This window comes from Gadus macrocephalus, chromosome 11 (genome assembly GCF_031168955.1).
Source record: "Gadus macrocephalus chromosome 11, ASM3116895v1".
In the NCBI taxonomy this organism is placed as follows: Eukaryota; Metazoa; Chordata; class Actinopteri; order Gadiformes; family Gadidae; genus Gadus; species Gadus macrocephalus.
Genome location: NC_082392.1, coordinates 1,208,398 through 1,230,433, shown reverse-complemented (window position 1 = coordinate 1,230,433; position 22,036 = coordinate 1,208,398). Strand labels below are relative to the sequence as shown.

Sequence of the window (22,036 nt, the reverse complement as noted above, 5' to 3'; positions counted from 1 at the left end):
ACCCACCCACCCCATAGTCCAACACTCTGACCCGGGCCGAGTGAGGAGGAACCAGCCCTCAACAACACACACACACACACACACACACACACACACACACACACACACACACACACACACACACACACACACACACACACAACACACACACACACACAGTCGCTCAGGAGGACTGATGATGAGACAACCTCAAGCACGGCAATGGCAAGACACAAGCTTCTAACACTTCTGAGGGTCAATTCTATTGATCAATATAATGATGCCGTAGAAAGTCATCCTAAAACCATGAAATATTAAAGCATCGCATGCAGGTCAATAAAGTTGACCAGAGAGCATCCATGTGTCAGGGCAATCTATTATAGTCTGTTGTCCTCATACATAACACATGAAGTGGGCCAGAGGGGGGATAAGATGCTATAAGATGTAGGTCCTATACGAACAGTGCAATATGTAAATGCACTTGTACAGTATATTCACTTTCAGAGAAACATGCAAATGATTTCTTAAGAAAATGAGTTTGAAATGACACGTGTAAATAATCGTAAATGCATAGCATGGACCTTTACCAAGACCTACCATTTGAAAATTACCAACTGTTCCTTTAAGATAATGAACTCGTCCACCTGTGTGTGTGTGTGGTGTGTGTGTGTGTGTGTGTGTGTGTGTGTGTGTGTGTGTGTGTGTGTGTGTGTGTGTGTGTGTGTGTGTGTGTGTGTGTGTGTGTGTGTGTGTGTGTGTGTGTGTTTCACAGAGACCAGGAGATTAAGGAGAGAGAGAGAGAGAGAGAAAGAGAACGAGGGAGAGAGAGAGAGAGGGGGAGAGAAAGGCGGAGAGGCAGAGAGGGAAAGAGAGAGAGAGAGAGAGAGAGAGAGAGAGAGAGAGAGAGAGAGAGAGAGAGAGAGAGAGAGAGAGAGAGAGAGAGAGAGAGAGAGAGAGAGGGAGAGGCAGAGAGAGAGAGAGAGAGAGAGAGAGAGAGAGAGAGAGAGAGAGAGAGAGAGAGAGAGAGAGAGAGAGAGAGAGAGAGAGAGAGAGGGGCATAATGAGGGAGATGGATCAATAGGTACTGTAGGTGTGGTTAGCTCAAATCTGTGTCGTCAAAGCAAGTTATCCCTCAGGTTCAGCAGAGAAGGAGGCGTAGCCTCTGTTGTGTTGTGTTGTGTTCCGTTGCGTTGTGTTGTGCTGTGCTGTCCTGTGCAGATTACCTCCATGCTCGCTGCACAGGACATGTAATTGTCTGCTCATCTCGCCCTCTTCTAACCACTAAGCACCGTAAACACGCAGACCCACAGATACGCTCATACGCGGCGATCCCAGATGAACACACACACGTGTGAGCGGGACGTATGGCGGCCGCCGTGAGACAGAGCGTCTGTCAGCGGGCCAGCAGGTATCGTCCCCGATGGCCGTGATCTGCAGACTCACACTGCAGCAGCAGCCGCAGATAGTGTGATCAGCACAACGCCCCTCTCTCACACAGACAGAACTGTCACAGAGGTGTCTGTCATTACACTCATCGTCATCATCATCATCAGCCTCTCATGTAATAACTCTGTTATAGTTTCTCATTCCTAGGAGGATATGTCTCTTTCTTTGATTATTAAAATCACGGTGACATGATGATCAACATTCATAATAAATGCATTACCTTTGAAGTCTCTAGGCTTAGTAATTGCATTTCTCAGTCAAACATAAACTCTTTAGATTCTAATTCGAACAAATGTTGAACCGTCCTACAATACAAACCAGTGGAAAAATAAAGTGTTTTATTGTTAAACGGTTATATATTAAAAACCATTATAGTTGTAACATGTTCCTATCGCCTCTGTTCTGAGAGTCATCCTATAGATAGTATGGATGTGTGATGTACTGTTTAATAAAGTTACCCCATGCTGGGAGGCTGTTTCTGTATCTTTAAATAGCGAGCGGCTAGGTGCTGACTAACGACTTCTCCCTCCCCGCTATATAAGAGCCAAGCAGAGTCCTGCTGCATTCACACATCCTCGGCTCAGCCAGCATGAGCTTCATGGACCACCACGCCTACTACGGGCCGGCCGCCTTCCGCAAGGTCCGGCAGTCTCCATGACTCCCTCCTCCGGATTCCAGACCCAGAGGCGCCGGACCCTCACCTACAGCCAGGCTTCGGAGCACCAGGACGCCTCGTACGGCGGGGATGTGGTGCGGAGGAACGAGAAAGAGATCCTGCAGACTCTGAACGACCGCTTCGCCGGCTACATCGACAAGGTGCGCCACCTGGAGCTCCACAACCGGAACCTGGAGGCGGAGGCAGCGGCGCTGCGCCAGAGCCAAGCGGGGCGTGCGGCCGTCGGGGAGCACTACGAGAGCGAGCTGCTTGAACTGCGGGACAGCCTGCAGCGGCTGTCCGGGGAGAAGGCGGGAGCGCTGCTGGAGCAGGAGCACCTGGAGGAGGACATCCAGAGCGTGCAGCAAAGGATCGAGGAAGAGGCGCGCAACCGCGAGGAGATGGAGGCCGCTGCGCGCGCCATGAACAAGTACGTGGACGACTGCGGGCTCTCGCGCTCCGAGCTGGAGAAGAAGCTCCGCGCGCTGGAAGAGGAGGTGGACTTCGTGAGGAAGAACCACGAGGAGGAGGTGGCCGAGCTGCTCGCGCAGATCCAGGGCGCCCAGGCGAACTTTGAGGTGCGCGACTCCGTGAAGGCGGACGTCACGAGCGCACTGCGGGAGATCCGCTCGCAGCTGGACCGCCAGGCGAGCCAAAGCGCCGCGCACACAGAGGACTGGTTCAAAGGTGAGCGGGACACTAAGAGTCAAACATATTTTTTGTAAATGTTATAAATGGAATTATATTCAGTATAGTGCCTTGCTGAACGGTATAACTCACCCCAAAACCGTTATCTGATTACAATCCATGCGTAACGCACTGCTAATCGGTTTGACAAAGAGTTCGTCTTAACTTATTTGAAACCAATAGTCTGCAGAAAGCAGCAGGTCTCGCAAGAGCGTTTTATATGCACACTGTCAGGGATGAACGCGTTTTAACGCATCTGGAAATGATGCACTGCAGGTTTGAGAAACAGCCAGGCAGAAGAGATATCACAGTTCCAGCCTCAAAAGGCTGAACAGGCCGTATACCCCCCTCCCCCTATAGCCACCCAGAGGGAAAGAAAAACACACTTCCAGGGATGGTGAGGGGGGGGGGGGGGGGAGCATAATTGGCACACATACAAGCAAATGCTTTAAATCATTGAGTCAGTGAAAAGTAAATATAGATAGTGTCGATGCTGTTGGGGTTTAGTTTGGGTGTGTGGTTCAGCGTGGTGATGAGGTTGAGTTTTTGGTGTGGGCCACATGGTGATGGGGTTTAGTTTAGGTGTGAGGTTCTGAATGGTGATTGGGTTCTGTGTGGGTGGGAGGTTCTGCACTGCGGATGAATCCTCGTTTTAAAGGTGTGATGACCAGGCCAGTTCACGATCACACATCCAAGACCTCCTGTGTGTTCAGGCTGTTTCAGCAGCACATGCAGAAAGCACACAGGGGTGATATTCAGTGAGTCAGCAGCACCAGAACCACACCCCTCTGAAACAGCTTGAGGATAAATACCACCTGGTTTGTACTGACTGAACCGCCAGGATCCCACAGACAGCGACCGCGCTGAATGATGGGGTCGTCTCCCCCGACCTTGGCTGGTCGGTGACAGGTGGAGGTGAATCACGCCGAGGGGGGCGGGACCTTGCTGATGACCTCAGAGCGTGACGGACAGCAGGGCGAGGCTGTTGTCACGGAGGCTGTTGTCACGGAGGCTGTTGGCATGGAGGCTGTTGTCACGGAGGCTGTTGGCAGGGATAGGCGCTGAGTCAGACGGACGAGCAGCTTGTGAAGGTCACGAGGCCCTGAGCGTGACCTCAGCGGACGGAGGGAGGCTCACATATCCGTTGAGGAAGATAATGGACAGCTCAGACCGGATTGTGGTGCATGATGTCATCCCCAGCCTCTCCTGAACCCTTCGCTGGACATTTGGAGGCTTAGATTTCGCCGGACTTTAAGGATTTAGATGTTTCTTTCACAATGGTTTTGCGCGTTTGTGTGGTGAATCCTCAGTGGAGGACAGACGTTAATGTTCTGCATGTGTTGGTCGTTCCGTCGTGAGAGGTCCTAACCCTTAGCGTGTTGTTCACGTGTTGTTAGCGTGTTCTTAACGTGTTCTTAACGTGTCCGTCTGTCTGCCCTGCGGTCCTCCAGTGCGTATGGACCGCCTGTCGGACGCGGCCCGCACCAACCAGGATGCCATCCGCGGCTCCCAGGACGAGATCTCCGAGTACCGCCGGCAGCTGCAGAGCCGCACCATCGAGCTGGAGACCCTGAGGGGGACCAAGGACTCCCTGGAGCGGCAGCGCATGGAGAACGAGGACCGCCACCACGGGGACCTGGGCTCCCTGCAGGCACGGCCCCCTCCTCCCACTGTGGTCCCACTGTAGTCCCCCTCCTCCCACTGTGGTCCCACTGTAGTCCCCCTCCTCCCACTGTGGTCCCACTGTAGTCCCCCTCCTCCCACTGTGGTCCCACTGTAGTCCCCCTCCTCCCACTGTAGTCCCCCTCCTCCCACTGTAGTCCCCCTCCTCCCACTGTAGTCCCACTGTAGTCCCACTGTAGTCCCACTGTAGTCCCACTGTAGTCCCCCTCCTCCCACTGTAGTCCCACTGTAGTCCCACTGTAGTCCCACTGTAGTCCCCCTCCTCCCACTGTAGTCCCCCTCCTCCCACTGTAGTCCCCCTCCTCCCACTGTGGTCCCACTGTAGTCCCACTGTAGTCCCACTGTAGTCCCCCTCCTCCCACTGTAGTCCCCCTCCTCCCACTGTGGTCCCACTGTAGTCCCACTGTAGTCCCACTGTAGTCCCCCTCCTCCCACTGTGGTCCCCCTCCTCCCACTGTAGTCCCCCTCCTCCCACTGTAGTCCCACTGTAGTCCCCCTCCTCCCACTGTGGTCCCCCTCCTCCCACTGTAGTCCCACTGTAGTCCCCCTCCTCCCACTGTAGTCCCACTGTAGTCCCACTGTAGTCCCCCTCCTCCCACTGTAGTCCCCCTCCTCCCACTGTAGTCCCACTGTAGTCCCACTGTAGTCCCACTGTAGTCCCCCTCCTCCCACTGTAGTCCCCCTCCTCCCACTGTAGTCCCACTGTAGTCCCCCTCCTCCCACTGTAGTCCCCCTCCTCCCACTGTAGTCCCACTGTAGTCCCCCTCCTCCCACTGTAGTCCCACTGTAGTCCCCCTCCTCCCACTGTAGTCCCACTGTAGTCCCCCTCCTCCCACTGTAGTCCCCCTCCTCCCACTGTAGTCCCACTGTAGTCCCACTGTAGTCCCCCTCCTCCCACTGTAGTCCCCCTCCTCCCACTGTAGTCCCACTGTAGTCCCACTGTAGTCCCCCTCCTCCCACTGTAGTCCCCCTCCTCCCACTGTAGTCCCACTGTAGTCCCACTGTAGTCCCCCTCCTCCCACTGTAGTCCCCCTCCTCCCACTGTAGTCCCACTGTAGTCCCCCTCCTCCCACTGTAGTCCCCCTCCTCCCACTGTAGTCCCACTGATGATGATTCTAACCTGATCACTGAGTCTCACAGAGGCCAGGCTCCACCACAAGCAGCGGCCGACTGAGATTGACCCTGTGTCTTTGCCTCCGTCCCCAGGAGACCATCCACCAGCTGGACGGCGAGCTGAAGAGCACCAAATGGGAGATGTCCAGCCAGCTGAAGGAATACCAGGAGCTGCTCAACGTCAAGATGGCGCTGGACATTGAGATCGCCGCCTACAGGTAAGGCTGCGCTGGAAGGCTGCGGATGAGGTCGCCACGGCCGGTAATGAATCCTAACGCATGTGCTGCCACGCCCAACCCCCCTGATGGGTGTGCTGACGGCCGGGGTCCTGCTGTGTGCCCCAACAGGAAGCTCCTGGAGGGAGAGGAGCAGCACTTCGTCACCGGGGGAAGCCTCTACTCCTACATCGACAGCCGGCTCTCCAGCCACCTGAAGCTGAAGGGAGAGGACATCTCTGACACCGTCATCGTGGAGGAGCAGACCGACGAGACACAGGTGACTGAGGTGACGGAGGACGCCGACGACGAGGAAGAGGAGGAAGAGGAGAAGGACGAGGAAGAAGAGGAAGACGGCGAGGAAACCAAAGAAGACGGAGCGGAGGTAGAAGCTGAGGACGAGAAGGAAGAAGATGCTGAGGAGGAAACTGCAGAGGAGAAGGAAGAGGAGAAGGAAGAGGAGAAGGAAGATGAGGCAGAAGAGGCAGAAGAAGAAGAAGAAGCCAAAGAGGATGAGGACAAGAGCAAGTCTCCTCAGTCCAAAACCCCAGCCGCCGGCACACCACAGTCCAAGTCCCCAGAATCTAAATCTCCTGCCAGCAAGTCTCCGGTGTCCAAGTCCCCACGCAGCAAGTCCCCCGAGAGCAAGTCCCCTCCCCCCTCGTCCCCCCTGCCCAAGACCCCCGAACCCAAGCCCAAAGAGACCCCCAAAGAGGAGAAGAAAGACGAGCAGCCTGAGCCTGTGGAACAGGAGAAGGCGGAGCCTACACCTGTGAAGGAGGAGCCTACACCTGTGAAAGAGGAGAAGAAGGTGGAGCCTACACCTGTGAAAGAGGAGAAGAAGGTGGAGCCTACACCTGTGAAAGAGGAGAAGGAGGAGCCTACACCTGTGAAAGAGGAGAAGAAGGTGGAGCCTACACCTGTGAAAGAAGAGAAGGAGGAGCCCACACCTGTGAAGGTGGAGCCTACACCTGTGAAAGAGGAGAAGAAGGTGGAGCCTACACCTGTGAAAGAAGAGAAGGAGGAGCCCACACCTGTGAAGGTGGAGCCTACACCTGTGAAAGAGGAGAAGAAGGTGGAGCCTACACCTGTGAAAGAGGAGAAGAAGGAGGAGCCTACCCCTGTGAAGGTGGAGCCTACACCTGTGAAAGAGGAGAAGGTGGAGCCTACACCAGTGAAAGAGGAGAAGAAGGAGGAGCCTACACCTGTGAAGGTGGAGCCTACACCTGTGAAAGAGGAGAAGAAGGAGGAGCCTACACCTGTGAAAGAGGAGAAGAAGGAGGAGCCTACACCTGTGAAAGAGGAGAAGAAGGAGGAGCCTACACCTGTCAAGGTGGAGCCTACACCTGTGAAAGAGGAGAAGGAGGAGCCTACACCTGTCAAGGTGGAGCCTACACCTGTGAAAGAGGAGAAGAAGGAGGCACCCAAGGAGAAGGAACCTGAAGCCAAGCCAGAGAAGGCAGAGAGCAACACCCCCAAAGCAGCTCCTGCTGCCGTGGAAACCAAGCCGGCAGAGGTCCAGCCCGCCCCAGCAGCCAAACCAGAACCAACCCCTGCTAAGGAGGAGGCCACACCCGCCGCCCCCAAGGCAGAGGAGAAGAGCGCCCCTAAAACCGAGCCCGAGAAGGTAGAGCCCAAGAAGGACGAGCAGAAACCAGCGGAGAAGACGGAGGACAAGAAGGAGGTGGTGAAGACCGAGGAGAAGACCGAGAAGCCAGCCAGCACAGAGACCAAGGAGACCAAGGAGGTGAAGAAGTAAGATCTCCGGAGCGCGAGGAGTAAGTGATGATGCCAAAGAACTGAGCAGGCGGGCGTGATGGCGTGGAGGAGCCGGGGACTTTAGACACTTGAGCTGCGAGTGTCCGACATATAGCAGGTCAAAGGTACGTTAGCAATAGTGACTCTCTTAGCTTATAACCCCAGTATGGCCATTACATACCCCAGACGCTTCTGACTGTCGTGAATGCCGAATGCTAAACTCTTCATTGAATGTGACGGCTGCCCTTAATAATAAAAAGTGCATTAATCTAAGTCCCTCCAGCAGGGGGAAACTCGCAGGGCCCTGCACACAGCTAAGCCTGTACGGTTTATAGATGTCAGAAAACGCCAGGCTACAGATTGTGACAGATTAATAATAGAGATCTATATTAAACTACATACTTATATTTCAAGAGTTATACGTGTATATTATATTTACATATACATAGATAGGACAGAGACGGATTCTGCTTGTTGTGCACCTTAGTGATGATGGTCGGGCCGTTAGCCGGTCTGTCCTGCTTCGACACTGATGATGTGCTATGTATACAATGCTGAGCAATAAAGTTATGGAAAAAGGAAATGCATCTGCCTCCTTCTATTCGCCCTTTCCGCTTGATCCACAAGAACTTACTTGAGTTACCAAGTGCTGCACCCAAAGTTCATCAGTAAGCATACAAAGGAGGATACAATAGATACGCCACAACACAATTCAGAGCAGCCCATCACGTAGTCAAGCCGAAAAGGGTCGGTTTTGAGTAATTTTTTGAAACCCTTCATTGATCAGTTGGTCAGTTCATCAATTATAGGGAAGCTTCTCTGATGCCTCGGCCGGTCGTCCCTCTTCTGAGAATGGGAGCGGAGAAACAGCAGCAGAAACTTCAGATCAAAGCTCTAGAAGGGATTTAATCTCCTGCATTGCGGCTGAGGCAGGGGGGTGCGGGCTTAATGCAGGCCCACCCCCAGCGTCACAGACGTACAGAAAGCAAGGTTCATAAATAACTCGGGCACTGGGAGGAAAACACTCATTTGATCTATTTTCTCTCCGCCCTTTCTGTATTTAGCAATGCAGAAGAACAACGGAACATAAAAAAAGTATCTAATTCCAAACGACTTCGATCATTATCCTCCACCACATAAAAAAAAAAGTAGTGTTTATTTAATTATCTCCATTTAAAACTAGTCGCTTAGAAAATGCTTTTCTCCAGATACATCGTGGGGGGATTCAGATGTTTTCAGGAGCTGGGGGGGAAGGGGGGCGGGGGGCAAGGGTCTCAACAGGGAGGTGTAGACCAGGAGGGGGTCTAAACAGGGAGGTTCGGCTGGGACTCACCCTAACCACTGTTTCGGTATCAATATATTTGATCGCATTCAGCTTTAAATAGTGGATCCATCCAGACCTAACATGGTTACCAAGTTACTAAATCATCTGGTCAGATGCAGATGTTTATGAAGACCCCTTCCCAGGCAGGTTAATAAGGAGAAGTGTTTTCATTGTGATTTAAACTCTTTTTACTACGACAACAACCGTGTCTCCGAGGACGTTGTCTCCTGGGAGCCTCGGGGATAAGCCTCCGTCTGTCCCTGCAGCGTTGGGTCTCTGACCCCAGGGGGAGTCAGCCCGACCCGGAGGGTGAAGCGCACCGAGTGTAAACGTTACCATGGAAACCTCCTCTCTGAGGGTGACTCAGCACCGAGCAGGGACCAGCTCCTCTCCGAGGGTGACACAGCAGAGAGCAGGAACCAGCTCCTCTTTAAAGGTGACTCAGCACAGAGCAGGAACCAGCTCCTCTATAAAGGTGACTCAGCACAGGGCAGGAACCAGCTCCTCTCTAAAGGTGACTCAGCACAGAGCAGGAACCAGCTCCTCTCTGAGGGGACTCAACACAGAGCAGGAACCAGCTCCTCTATAAAGGTGACTCAGCAGAGCAGGAACCAGCTCCTCTATAAGGTGACTCAGCACAGAGCAGGAACCAGCTCCTCTCTGAGGGGACTCAACACAGAGCAGGAACCAGCTCCTCTATAAGGTGACTCAGCACAGAGCAGGAACCAGCTCCTCTATAAGGTGACTCAGCACAGAGCAGGACCCAGCTCCTCTATAAGGTGACTCAGCACAGAGCAGGAACCAGCTCCTCTATAAGGGTGACTCAGCACAGAGCAGGAACCAGCTCCTCTCTGAGGGGACTCAACACAGAGCAGGAACCAGCTCCTCTATAAGGTGACTCAGCACAGAGCAGGAACCAGCTCCTCTATAAGGTGACTCAGCACAGAGCAGGAACCAGCTCCTCTCTGAGGGGACTCAACACAGAGCAGGAACCAGCTCCTCTATAAAGGTGACTCAGCACAGAGCAGGACCCAGCACCTCTCTGAGGGTGACTCAGCACAGAGCAGGAACCAGCTCCTCTTTAAAGGTGACTCAGCACAGAGCAGGAACCAGCTCCTCTCTGAGGGTGACTCAGCACAGAGCAGGACCCGGACAATGGATTAGGAACCAGCTCTGGTACTTCAGATAGAACCTATAAATAGATGAGAGGGATAGAGGGTTTAGAGAGAACGAGAGAACGAGAGAACGAGAGAGAGAGAGAGAGAGAGACTTCCTCATTGCTAAGGCTCCAGCCTTAAACCAAAATAAGAAGAAAAGCACTGACACGGTACTAAAGAAAAAAGATCAAGGCAAAGACTTTCACGAAAAATACACTTTTTTATTCAAAAAAAAGGGACAACTTTTTTTGTGTGCGACTACAAATAAAAATGTCTGTCTCCTCAGGAATCCACGGGGGGGGGGGCGACGGGCGACGGACTGGGGGGGCCATGTGGCTCTGAACGCTCGCTAGGACCCCAGCAACCAGGGGTGGGGGGGGCCGGCCCCCAGGGTGGGGGGGGCGGGGCCGGCACCCAGGGTGGGGGGGGCGGGGCCGGCCCCCAGGGTGGGGGGGGGGGGGGGGATCAGCGGTGGCTGAAGAAGCCCTGGGGGTGGTTGTACTTGAAGGGCTTCAGGCGGTTGGGGCCCCTGGGGACACAAGAGAGGAGGGGGGGGCACACTTTAGTTACACAGCCCTGTGCAGTACCAGGTTTACCAAGACAACATATAACCACACCAGTGGACAACGCAACGCAAACAAGAGTAAATCAAATGAGCAACCAACATGGCCGCTGGCTGAATAAGGTCCAACATGGCCGCTGGCTGAATAAGGTCCAACATGGCCGCTGGCTGAATAAGGTCCAACATGGCCGCTGGCTGAATAAGGTCCAACATGGCCGCTGGCTGAATAAGGTCCAACATGGCCGCTGGCTGAATAAGGTCCAACATGGCCGCTGGCTGAATAAGGTCCAACATGGCCGCTGGCTGAATAAGGTCCAACATGGCCGCTGGCTGAATAAGGTCCAACATGGCCGCTGGCCGAATAAGGTCCAACATGGCCGCTGGCCGAATAAGGTCCAACATGGCCGCTGGCTGAATAAGGTCCAACATGGCCGCTGCCTAAATAATGATTAGTTCGGGATGCATCGTACAAGAGTTGCTCTTGTGAAATAATTTTGTTGCGTTTGTCTTTGTGGGCGTGGCTACACGACGAGCTGGTGGAAGAACCGCCATTGGCTAGTCATCGTCATCGTGAGCTGGAGGAGCCTCTGGTGCGGGTGGTGTACGATGCGGCTCCACCACAGCCCCGGCCGTACCTGACGGTGCGCAGACACATCTTCTCCCGGGGGAACTCCCGCGGGCCCTCCACGCTGTTGTCCTCGCCGTCCGTCTCCAGGTACACGTCCAGACAGACGCACAGCCGGGCCAGCTGATTGGTCAGCAGCTGGTGGCCCGGGCGGGGGCCCTGCAGCTCGCTCTTGAACACGTTCACCTCGCTCTCCATGGCCTGGAACACCCGGGGGGTTAGGTGTGTGTGTGGACCCACCCTGAGGTGTGTGTGTGGACCCACCCTGAGGTGTGGTGTGTGTGTAACAGGGGAAGAGACTGTGTGTGTGTGTGTGTGTGTGTGTGTGGACCCACCCTGAGGTGTGTGTGTGGACCCACCCTGAGGTGTGTGTGTAGACCCACCCTGAGGTGTGTGTGTAGACCCACCCTGAGGTGTGTGTGTGGACCCACCCTGAGGTGTGTGTGTGGACCCACCCTGAGGTGTGTGTGTAACAGGGGAGGAGACTCCGTGTGTGTGTGTGTGCGCCCGCCCGCCCGCCCGCCCGCCCGCCCGTGTGTGTGTGTGTGTGTGCGTGTGTGCGTGTGTGCTCACCCGGAGGTTGTCGTCGGTGCTCCCGCTGTGCTCGCCCTTCCAGCTGAGGCAGAGGGAGAACAGAGGGGAGACCTCGGGGTAGCGCGGGTTCAGGACCACCGCCGCCTGCAGCCGAGCTGACAGCAGGAGAGAGGAGAGAGGAGGGGGGATGATACCACTGAGGGGTTAAAGGTTGGGGGGGGGGGGGACGTCACTTCTGTTGGTAACAAACAGAGCCAGCCCGCCCCTCCCCAGCCAGTAAAAACAATCATTAACGCAGCGCAAAACCCCACAACACCCACCCCCTGTGGGTGATTGGTTGGAGAACTATTTATTTTGGTATTGAGTGGTTGGTAGTACCATTTGTTTTTGTGTCCGATCTCGGAGCACAGGCCGCCTACAGAGACGCGTTTCCTGAGGCCTGCCTATTGGGCGGGCAGCTGGCGGATCGTGAGGAACGATCAGATGAATACCATTATTTATGTTTCGGCCTGAATCGCCGTTACGTCCTTTAAGGGCTGCGACCTCATGACCTCCCTCGGGCCGTGCTCCTGGTACCGACCTGTTCCCCGCTCCAACACCGCCATGAAGAAGAGGTCCGCCTCCTTGGCCAGGCCGGCGCCCGTCACGTGCTTGGTGAAGCTCAGGTCCTGAGGAAGGAGGAGGACAAGGTCACCAGGGGGGACACAAGGTCACAGGGGGCACAAGGTCACCAGGGGGGACACAAGGTCACCAGGGGGGACACAAGGTCACGACGGGGGACACAAGGTCACGACGGGGGACACAAGGTCACGACGGGGGACATTAGGTCACGACGGGGGACACAAGGTCACGACACAAGGTCACGACGGGGGACATAAGGTCACAGGGGGGACACAAGAGCTGTGTTCGAAATCGTTCCCTATCTGCACGTCTGGATCATCGGCCTCACAGTCCAACTGAACTGAAGTCCAAAACGAATATCACTTCCTCGCCGACATCTCATACCAAACCCCGAATTTGGACGGTTTTGTGGGTACATCTTCTCATGGTCATTAAAGGGGACATATCATAGCACCAGGTGCGAGTGTGATTAGCCGTTACAAGCCGTTTTGAAAATCGGTGTCTTCTGACATCACAGGTGGGCGTGTCCAGCTAGATGTGTGACGGATAGATGAGCGTCGTTTGCTACGGTCCACCGGGTAGGCTGGCAGACCGACCCATCCAGCACACATCTAGACGGACACGCCCACCTGTGACGTCTGACGCTGCACATTTTCAAAACGGCTTGTAACGGCTAATCCCACTCACACCTGGTGCTATGATAGGTCCGTTAATTAGACTAGAGGTCAGCATCAAGGTCTTCGTGTCATGATGAACGAACACCAGAGACAGACGATGAGCGGTAACACTGAATAATACATTTTAGCACTTTGAGATGTCTGAATGTAAAGTGCTCTACAAATTAAATATATTATTATTATTATTATAATAATGGCCGCCCGGACAGGCCTCTTCGTCCTCTTCATCACAGAGGGGCTGCTGTAGGCGGGGGTCTCGGGGGGGCCTACCATGTAGTCCTGGTGGGCGACGGTGGTCCAGCGGGCCAGTCGGGAGATGACCTTGGCGGGGAAGAGGTGCTGGGACTCGGCGGAGATGGGCACGATGCTGTGCTCTGGGGAGCAGAACAACACGGGGGCTCCGTCAACAGAGGCCAAAGTATTACAGTCAACCTCACAGCATGAGTCCGCGAGTGACTGGAAACAGCCGGTAAGGATTCAGGACAGCTGCCAGATTTGCCGGCAGCCGTGTGGTCGTTCTGAAGCTCCATTTCAACGTCGTGGCCGTAGCCCCTCAACCCAAATGAGGATTGGGACGGCCCCACCCCTCACATGAACGCGTGTGTGTGTGTGTGCGTACCCAGGGAGGTGAACTGCTTGTGGAGGGCCAGGCGGGACTGGACCCGGCCTCTCAGCAGCTTCATAGTGGCCTCCATGTGGCTGGCACTGAGAGCACTGCCCACACGGACACCCTGTAGGAGGCAGACACACACACACACACACACACACACACACACACACACACACACACACACACACACACACACACACACACACACACACACACACACACACACACACACACACACACACACACACACACACACACACAGTTATTATACAGCTAAATGCCACCAAATAAAATGTCATATTTGCAAAATATCAATTAGACATGCGTCACTTTCGCTCAAAGCTATTAGAAACGGTGAGTGTCTAAGAGGCTTTAAGCTACAGCTCGTTCATAGCAGGAATTCTCTCTGAAAATCTATTTAAAATCTGTAGAATAAATATAATTGGGTGCAAAAGTGACGACTGCAGTGAAAAATCTGCATAGTGCACGATAAAAAATTAAGAAATATATAAAAAGGACTACATTTTAGTATTTTAATCTAGAAAGGTCCTTAAGCCCGTCACACTCGCCTGCGGAGCCTCTCCAGGGAAGTAGAGCCCCCCCAGGTCCTGCACCCAGACGTAGGGGTGCCCCAGCTCTCCAACGTGGTCCGCGAACGTCACGATCCTGGAAGGGAGGGAGGGGGGGGGGGGGGGAGGGGGGGAGGGAGGGGCTGTTAGCGCTCACCGTCTAGCGCTCACCGTCAGCGCTCACCGTCAGCGCTCACCGTCTAGCGCTCACCGTCAGCGCTCACCGTCAGCGCTCACCGTCAGCGCTCACCGTTAGCGCTCACTGTGTAGCGCTCACTGTTAGCGCTCACTGTTAGCGCTCACCGTTAGCGCTCACCGTTAGCGCTCACTGTTAGCGCTCACCGTTAGCGCTCACCGTTAGCGCTCACCGTCAGCGCTCACCGTTAGCGCTCACCGTCAGCGCTCACCGTTAGCGCTCACTGTTAGCGCTCACTGTTAGCGCTCACCGTCCCTTCAACAGCCTGAGCCCCGGTCATCAATAGCCGTTAAAACACCCCGACTCAGCAGAGTGGAGGGGCCCGGTCTGAAGACACCGTGGAGGAGGGGCCGAAGACACCTCCAACCATCCAGGTAACCAGCGGGGGGGGGGGGGGGGTATTACGCATCATAATGCGGTACTTTTAGATGTGTTGAATGCGGGGAATGGATTAACCTAGTGATGGTTAGTGCTTGGCACTTGGTTCTATGAACATCCTTACTGTACCCACAGAGGTATATGGTTGTTTTCTCCTTTTTCTGACAAATGTACTTACTGTAGGTCGCTTTGGATAGAAGCGTCTGCTAAAGGCCCTTAATGTTAATGTTAATGTACTTCAGGCGATCCAGTCACCGTGCGCTGGGAGACAAAGCGTTGGCGGTCCTCACCCGACTTTATCGAACTGGTAGCGGTTGGCGGGGTTGGGGGTCTCCTGGCCCAGGTCTCCGCTGTACAGACAGCTCAGCAGGGTCTCCGCGTTCAGCAGCTCACTGCAGGAGGGATCCACACATCACTAGACCATCACACACAGGGACAAGTACACACACACACACACACACACACACACACAGGGATCCATACATCACCAGACTGACACACACAGGGACAAGCACACACACACACACACACACACACACACACACACACACACACACACACACACACACACACACACACACACACACACACACACACACACACACACACACACACACATCACCAGACCGACACACACAGCGACCCGCGCGCACACACACACACACACACACACACACACACACACGGCGCCCCACCCACCCAGCGCTGACGGCGGTGCTGAGGTCCGTGGCGGGGGCCACCTTGGTCTTCACGGTCAGGATGTTGAGGTTGATCAGGTGGTAGAAGTAGAGGTGGAGGACGCTGCCATCTGCAGGCGGACACAGGGAGCACAGCCGTCACACACGGGGGTGGGACCCAACACCTCTGTGTACGGTCGAACACCTGCACGTCTGGATCAGACCAAGGCCGGTTGGGGGAGGGGGGGAGGGAGGCTCCCCAGGGGGCTGGTGGGAGGGGGGGGGGGAGGGAGGCTCCCTAGGGGGCTGGTGGGAGGGGGGGGGTCATGATGACAGCACTCTCTCTCTCTCTCTGAACCCGCTGACACCCGTCCACTGAGGCGTGGCCTGGCTGCAGTAAACAACAACAACATGGCTCGACGCTGCAGCACCTGAGGGACGCGACCACAGGAGAGAGTAGTGCTGACAGGGGGAGATCGGCCAAGCAGAGTCTCTGCTGCTGCAAGAGAGTCTCTCTCTCTCCCTCTCTCTCCCTCCCTCCCTGCAATGCAGTTCCCCTTGTAATCCGTCCCCCCGTCCCCCCCCCCTCACCAGCAGGGGGCAGCCACGAGTCAGACCATGTCCTAACATCATTAATAATGGACTGGAGCCACAACCCGGACACTGGATCTGGGCGCTGGGGTTACAACCATAAACATGCATGGGAGCACTTTGGGGAAGGCAGCGCGGCGGCTAAGTGAAAGCCGATGAAGGCGCTCGCTCTAATGGCCTCCAAGGGTGTCTGTTGATACCGGAGCAGGCCGAGGATTTCATTAGTCATGCCAGACGGCGGGGGCGGGGGGGTGGGGGTCAGGGGGGGTCGCTACCTTTACACTTGAGGTCCAGGCAGAGGGAGAGAGGATGCCTCTTCAGCATCTCCCGCCGCTTGTCGTCCAGCTGGCAGCCGGTGGTGGGACGCCTCCTCTTCTGGGGAGGGGGGAGGAGACAAGGTGTTAAAGAAGGGAAGGTAGCGAGGGCGGGCTCGGCCTCTGGGGTCAGGCCGGCTCTTCTGGGGAGGGGGGAGGAGACAAGGAGTTAAAGAAGGGAAGGTAGCGAGGGCGGGCTCGGCCTCTGGGGTCAGGCCGGCTCTTCTGGGGAGGGGGGAGGAGACAAGGAGTTAAAGAAGGGAAGGTAGCGAGGGCGGGCTCGGCCTCTGGGGTCAGGCCGGCTCTTCTGGGGAGGGGGGAGGAGACAAGGAGTTAAAGAAGGGAAGGTAGCGAGGGCGGGCTCGGCCTCTGGGGTCAGGCCTCTTGCGCCTCTTCTGGGGAGGGGGGAGGAGACAAGGTGTTAAAGAAGGGAAGGTAGCGAGGGCCGGCTCCTCTCCTCGGGGTTCTGCAGACAGCAGAACCCCCCGAGCTGACGATGTGGTGAAGACTACGGTGACAGCGAGGGGAGGAAGAGGCTGTTTGAAGGGGAGGGGGATGGAGGGTCACATCTAAAAGGGGGAGGAGGATGTGCCCATGTTGTAGAAAATAGAAGTAAAAAAGCGCTTGCTAGTAGTATTTATGTATATTATGGCCGGACAACAGTAATTAACACCGGGGGGGGGGCAGGGAGGGCGAGGGGGGAGGCAGAGACACTGCAGAGTAAACGGGGCAGAGCTGCGGCTCGTGGTGGGCGTCCGGTTACTGCCCCCCAGACATCCTTGCAGAATTTTCCCAGAATCCCTCAGAAAGCAGAGATGTGGGCGCAGGAAGCGGTCGATGAGCGCCACTCCCCAAACCCCCAAACCACAACGCAGGAGTGTGTGTGTGTGTGTGTGTGTGGGGGGGGGGGGGGGGGGGGGGGGAGATAGCCGAACCGTCTGACCCTGGGCGGGAGGGGGGTGTGCGTGTGTGAGAAACCCAAAAGAAGGTGAAACCTAAGTCAGTACACAGAGGAAGCCCCTGGGAGGGTCAGGTTTGTGTCCAGGTAATCACCGTTTTCTCCTGCTCCTCCTCAGCATCAGAGTCGCTCTCATCATCTGGACGGCAGAGAGAACAGAACCACAGTAAGACGGATATACCCCCAGAAACACAGCCCGGGTACTGTTACCAGGGTTATCATCTCGAAGCATCTGAAAACAAAATAATGTCAAACGTGCGTGCGTGCGCGCGTACCCTGGGAGTCCTCGGGAGGCTTGGACAGCGCCTTGGCCTCGTCCACGTCCCCGCTGATGGACACGCTGAGGTTCTTGTCTGAAACACACAGAGGGGGTCCTTCAGAGGAGCTCAGGGCTGGACCACCGCGCGGCGGGATCCTCTACCGAGGCCTCCCCGCAGACAATAGTCAGTTAAGGTGGGGGGGGGTTGCTGTCTTGATAAATGAACAATGATTTATTAAACACTTAATAGCAAATAATAATAATGTATAATTAATAAATAAGCAGCTTTTCAAAATAACACCTTGAACAAGTGCAGTGAATTTAATTAATTTGTGTCCATGGTTTTAAAAAGGACCATTCGAGTTCCCCTTGGTAGTGGCAGTGTTTTACAGGGCGGAGGGCGCGTGCCTAGGCTGCACAGCGCGGTGGGACGCCGCGCTCTACGCACCACAGGCCTGTCCGTACGCCTTGGCCTGGACGAACAGCACGTAGAGGGCGGGCGGCAGGTGGCGGGCCACCTCCGTCTGCTTCTGGGTCTGCTCGAAGGGCATGGACAGGTACTGCTGCACCGGGAGGGAGGCCTGGGGCAGAGCAGAAGCTTCATTAGGGGGACATAAACACCACATCATCACCTAGGATCACACCGATGAACGCGCTGTGACACTCCATAGTCTCTCTTGCGACTGTGTACATCACTATTCTATTTTAATTCCAGGTGAGAATTATTTCAGCGTCCGGGTTGACGCTGTGCTATACTTATTTAGAAATAAAAACACACGACTTTTAAATAAAGGCTGTTCTGACGTCCATCCTGTCCCAAACTACATCTTCTGAACCAGCTTGACCAGATGCTCTACCATTAAAGAGCCCACAACGTAAGAGGTCATGAATAATCACAACAGCTGTGTGTGATGAACATGCATGATGACGTTGAGGTGATTAATTATCATAGTTCTATGTGATGTGGTTCTAGCTGCATGATGGCTCATAGTTCTATTTGATGAGGTTCTACCTGCGTGATGGCGTGGTTCTATGTGACGTGGCTCTATGTGACATAGCTGTATGTGACGTGGTTCTATATGACGTGGTTCTAAGTGATGTGGTTCTAAGTGACGTGGCTCTATGTGACGTGGCTCTATGTGACGTAGCTGTATGTGACGTGGTTCTATGTGACGTGGCTCTATGTGACGTGGTTCTATGTGACGTGGCTCTATGTGACGTGGCTCTATGTGACGTGGCTCTATGTGACGTGGTTCTACCTGCATGGCGTTGAGCCCCTCCTGTAGGTCATTAATAAACATAGTTCTATGTGACGTGGCTCTATATGACGTGGCTCTATGTGACGTGGCTCTATGTGCCGTGGTTCTATGTGATGTGGCTCTATGTGATGTGGCTCTACGTGACGTGGCTCTGTGACGTGGCTCTACGTGACGTGGCTCTATGTGACGTGGCTCTACGTGACGTGGTTCTACGTGACGTGGCTCTATGTGACGTGGCTCTATGTGATGTAGCTCTATGTGACCTGGCTCTACGTGACGTGGCTCTACGTGACGTGGTTCTACGTGACGTGGTTCTACCTGCATGATGGCGTTGAGGCCAGGCTGGAGGCTGCCCAGATGCTCCTTCTTCACCTCGATGCTCTTCGCGATCTTCTCCTTTGTCGTCTGAGACTCGCTGTATTTCTCCGCCAACCTTCGCACAAGGAGACAGACGACAGACGTTGATAGACTCATTGAAACACCTCGTCACTATTCAGCCTCGTTGAGTTTGTGCTCTTCTTTTACAAGAGACACCCGACAAAGACAAACAACACACCACAATACAGACACACAACCAGGGCGGCATGAGGCTCAGGGGGTAGAGCGGGTTGGCTGGTAACCGGAAGGTTGCTAGTTCGATCCCCGGCTCCTCCTAGCGGAGTGTTGAGGTGTCCCTGAGCAAGACGCCTCACCCTGACTGCTCCTGACCAGCTGGCTGTCGCCCTGCGTGGCTGACTCCGCCGTCGTGTGTGAATGTGTGCATGAACGGGTGAATGTGAGGCTGTATTGTAAAGTACTTTGAGGGGCCAATGGTTAGAAAAGTGCGGTATAAATGTAGCTCACCATTTAACCTGGAACTATGGTGTGGGTCAAATGTCTTAATGGAAATGACATAACGTCAGTGTTGAGCATAAAGTATATTAAGAGGTGAGGCCCGACAGTCGACCCCTCAGAACCACTGGTTTGAGGTACCTCTTCCTCTGCTCCAGCTCCCAGTCCAGCCGGGCCAGGGTGAGCTGGTGGGGGTCCTCCTTGGTGAGGAGGGGCCTGGAGATCTCCTCCGGGGCCTCCTGGTAGAACTCCGTCTCGCTCACCAGGTCGATCTCCTCGTGCTTCGACCTGCAGGGAGACACCGCGGTCAGCTTCAGATCCCCTCATCAACACCCAAGGAAATGGGGCTCTTCTCAAGAAACAATAAAGAATGGTCGTGATTCAGGAATAAATAAAAGATGCACATAGACTCACACAAATATACATTTACACTTAAAAATAGTACTTAAAAATAGCATTGTCTAGCATCCTATCTATCCATTTGTTGTAAAAGGGGAATGGGTTAACCAAGCGATTTTTTGTGCTTGGCACTTGGTCCTATGAACATTCTTACTGTACGACTGCAATATATTGTTGTTTCTTTCTTCTGACAAATGGACTTATTGTACGTCGCTTTGGATAAAAGCATCTGTTAAATGTAAATGTAAATTTACACAAAAATATAAAGAAACTTCAGTAAATTCTTTGATGTGATAAAAGAATGAAACAGACCACACAGTTAAGTTTGTGACAACACAGTGAATATGGGAGAATACTGACTTGAACTCCAGACACTTGCTGATCTCCTTCTGCAGGTGCATGACCTCGTACAGCAGGTTCTGCAGCTGAAGATGCAACACGTCCACCTTTTGCTTCGCCTGAAAGTACCAAACCAGAAAAACAACAAGAGGTTATGAAGCCGTCTCTGAGTAATCATGCCAGGGTACGTATCGTGGTGGTGTGTCTGTTGGCATTACGTCGTGGGTCTGGTCTCTGCCCTTCTTCAGACGAATGTGAGCCAAGCGATTGAGCTTCTTCAGATTCATGAAGTGGATGCAGCTCTGCAGACGTCTCTTCTCCACTTCGGTACACTGCAACCACAAGTCCATCATTTGTTTACTCCAGAAGGACAACATGTAAACAGAAAGCCCAGCTCTGAAGCTCCTTCAATATAAATATATATGGGGTGTGTTTGTTTTAGAGTTTCTCTCACTCCTTCTTTAGCACCGGCTGCCTTCAGCTCTTGGATCTCCCCCATGAGTGAAGCCAGGCTCTCGCAGGTCTGCTTGTACTGCTTGTAGTCCTGCTCAGGATCCCTGCGCTCCAGCTCCATCTCCTCGCTGTACACACGGGCATCCTAGACGCACAGGGGACACCTCGTTAAACACACACCCAGTCGGGCAGTTTCTAGTACATCTTCTCGACAACGGCCCTCTGAGAAGACATCAAATGGGAGTCTTTCAATTCATACGTCCTGCAGGGAATGGTGCACTGCACGGTTTATTCTGGTGTTGAAAGTATGTGGGATCCCTTTGAACGTAGAGGATTATCTCAATTCATTTATATTTGTTTAGCCCTTAATCACAGTTACAGGCTCGATGGCCGTGTATAAGACCCCCCTGGACCCTAGCCCCCAAGAGTGCAGGTAAAAACTCCCTTAATCAGCCAGGAGGAAATCTTGAGAAGGAAGGCAGAGTGGGGGATCACTGGAACCAGGGATATATATGAACGATATCAGTTTATGCTACAATATTGATGATAGAGTCGGGGGGTCCCTCCTTCCAGGGAGGATCAGGAGTACATCTCCCCAAAGCTCTGTTACCTGTGCGTCCCCTTCTCCACGACCTCGCTTCACCTCGGGGGTTACTCCTTCAGCGCGGAGAACCTTCGCCTTCCGCTTCTTCAGGGCCTCGGCAGACATGGTACACCCGCTGGAACGACAGGACAGCCGTGGGTTTTATAACTGGAGGAGGAGATACACATCCTCAACGGGTTCGGCTGTGCCGCCGTGAAGCTGAGAAGCTAGCTACCGTTAGCCGTCAGCCATCGGGGACTCACTGCTTAGCTAAGCGCTCATTTCAGAATGATTGACGAATTAAGTACACGAACAAATAAACTCACCTGTGAGTAAAGTGGGAGAATAATGTGTACAATCCTTTCTTAAAAGTTGGAAATTACAAATTGTAACAGCAAAAACAAGCTTCACGCAACCGATACGACCACAATGCTAACGGCAGCTTCTGAGGGACAGTTATCAGGCCGGAGAAAGTCGTTAGACGCCTATAGTGCCCCCTACAGGAACCCCTTTAGATTACCGAATAGTAATCATGTTTTTAATGCTCTGACCACTGTCATAAAGAAATATATTGAAACAAACAG

The 22,036-nt window shown here is 54.0% G+C and overlaps 2 protein-coding genes across 2 annotated transcripts; one reads left to right on the top strand and one right to left on the bottom strand.

The window, feature by feature from the left end:
- Positions 1-1,999: 1,999 nt before the first annotated feature.
- LOC132468002 (neurofilament heavy polypeptide-like) lies at positions 2,000-8,119 on the top strand. The gene is given in 6 exon segments (XM_060065623.1): positions 2,000-2,074; positions 2,077-2,767; positions 4,219-4,418; positions 5,657-5,781; positions 5,911-6,782; positions 6,813-8,119. Coding segments are annotated over 6 exon segments (2,673 nt in total). The 5' UTR covers positions 2,000-2,014; the 3' UTR covers positions 7,538-8,119.
- Positions 8,120-10,228: 2,109 nt separating this feature from the next.
- thoc5 (THO complex 5) lies at positions 10,229-21,938 on the bottom strand. The gene is made up of 20 exons (XM_060065644.1): positions 21,779-21,938; positions 21,480-21,588; positions 20,871-21,014; positions 20,635-20,748; positions 20,438-20,535; positions 19,820-19,966; positions 19,166-19,280; positions 18,037-18,169; positions 17,605-17,682; positions 17,425-17,468; positions 16,333-16,432; positions 15,489-15,597; positions 15,080-15,181; positions 14,216-14,312; positions 13,656-13,767; positions 13,307-13,410; positions 12,319-12,406; positions 11,778-11,893; positions 11,215-11,405; positions 10,229-10,546 (listed from the first exon to the last, which is right to left on the bottom strand). Exons 2-20 carry the CDS (start codon positions 21,576-21,578, stop codon positions 10,483-10,485), a joined length of 2,055 nt encoding a protein of 684 aa, XP_059921627.1. The 5' UTR covers positions 21,579-21,588; positions 21,779-21,938; the 3' UTR covers positions 10,229-10,482.
- Between the last annotated feature and the right edge of the window lie 98 nt (positions 21,939-22,036).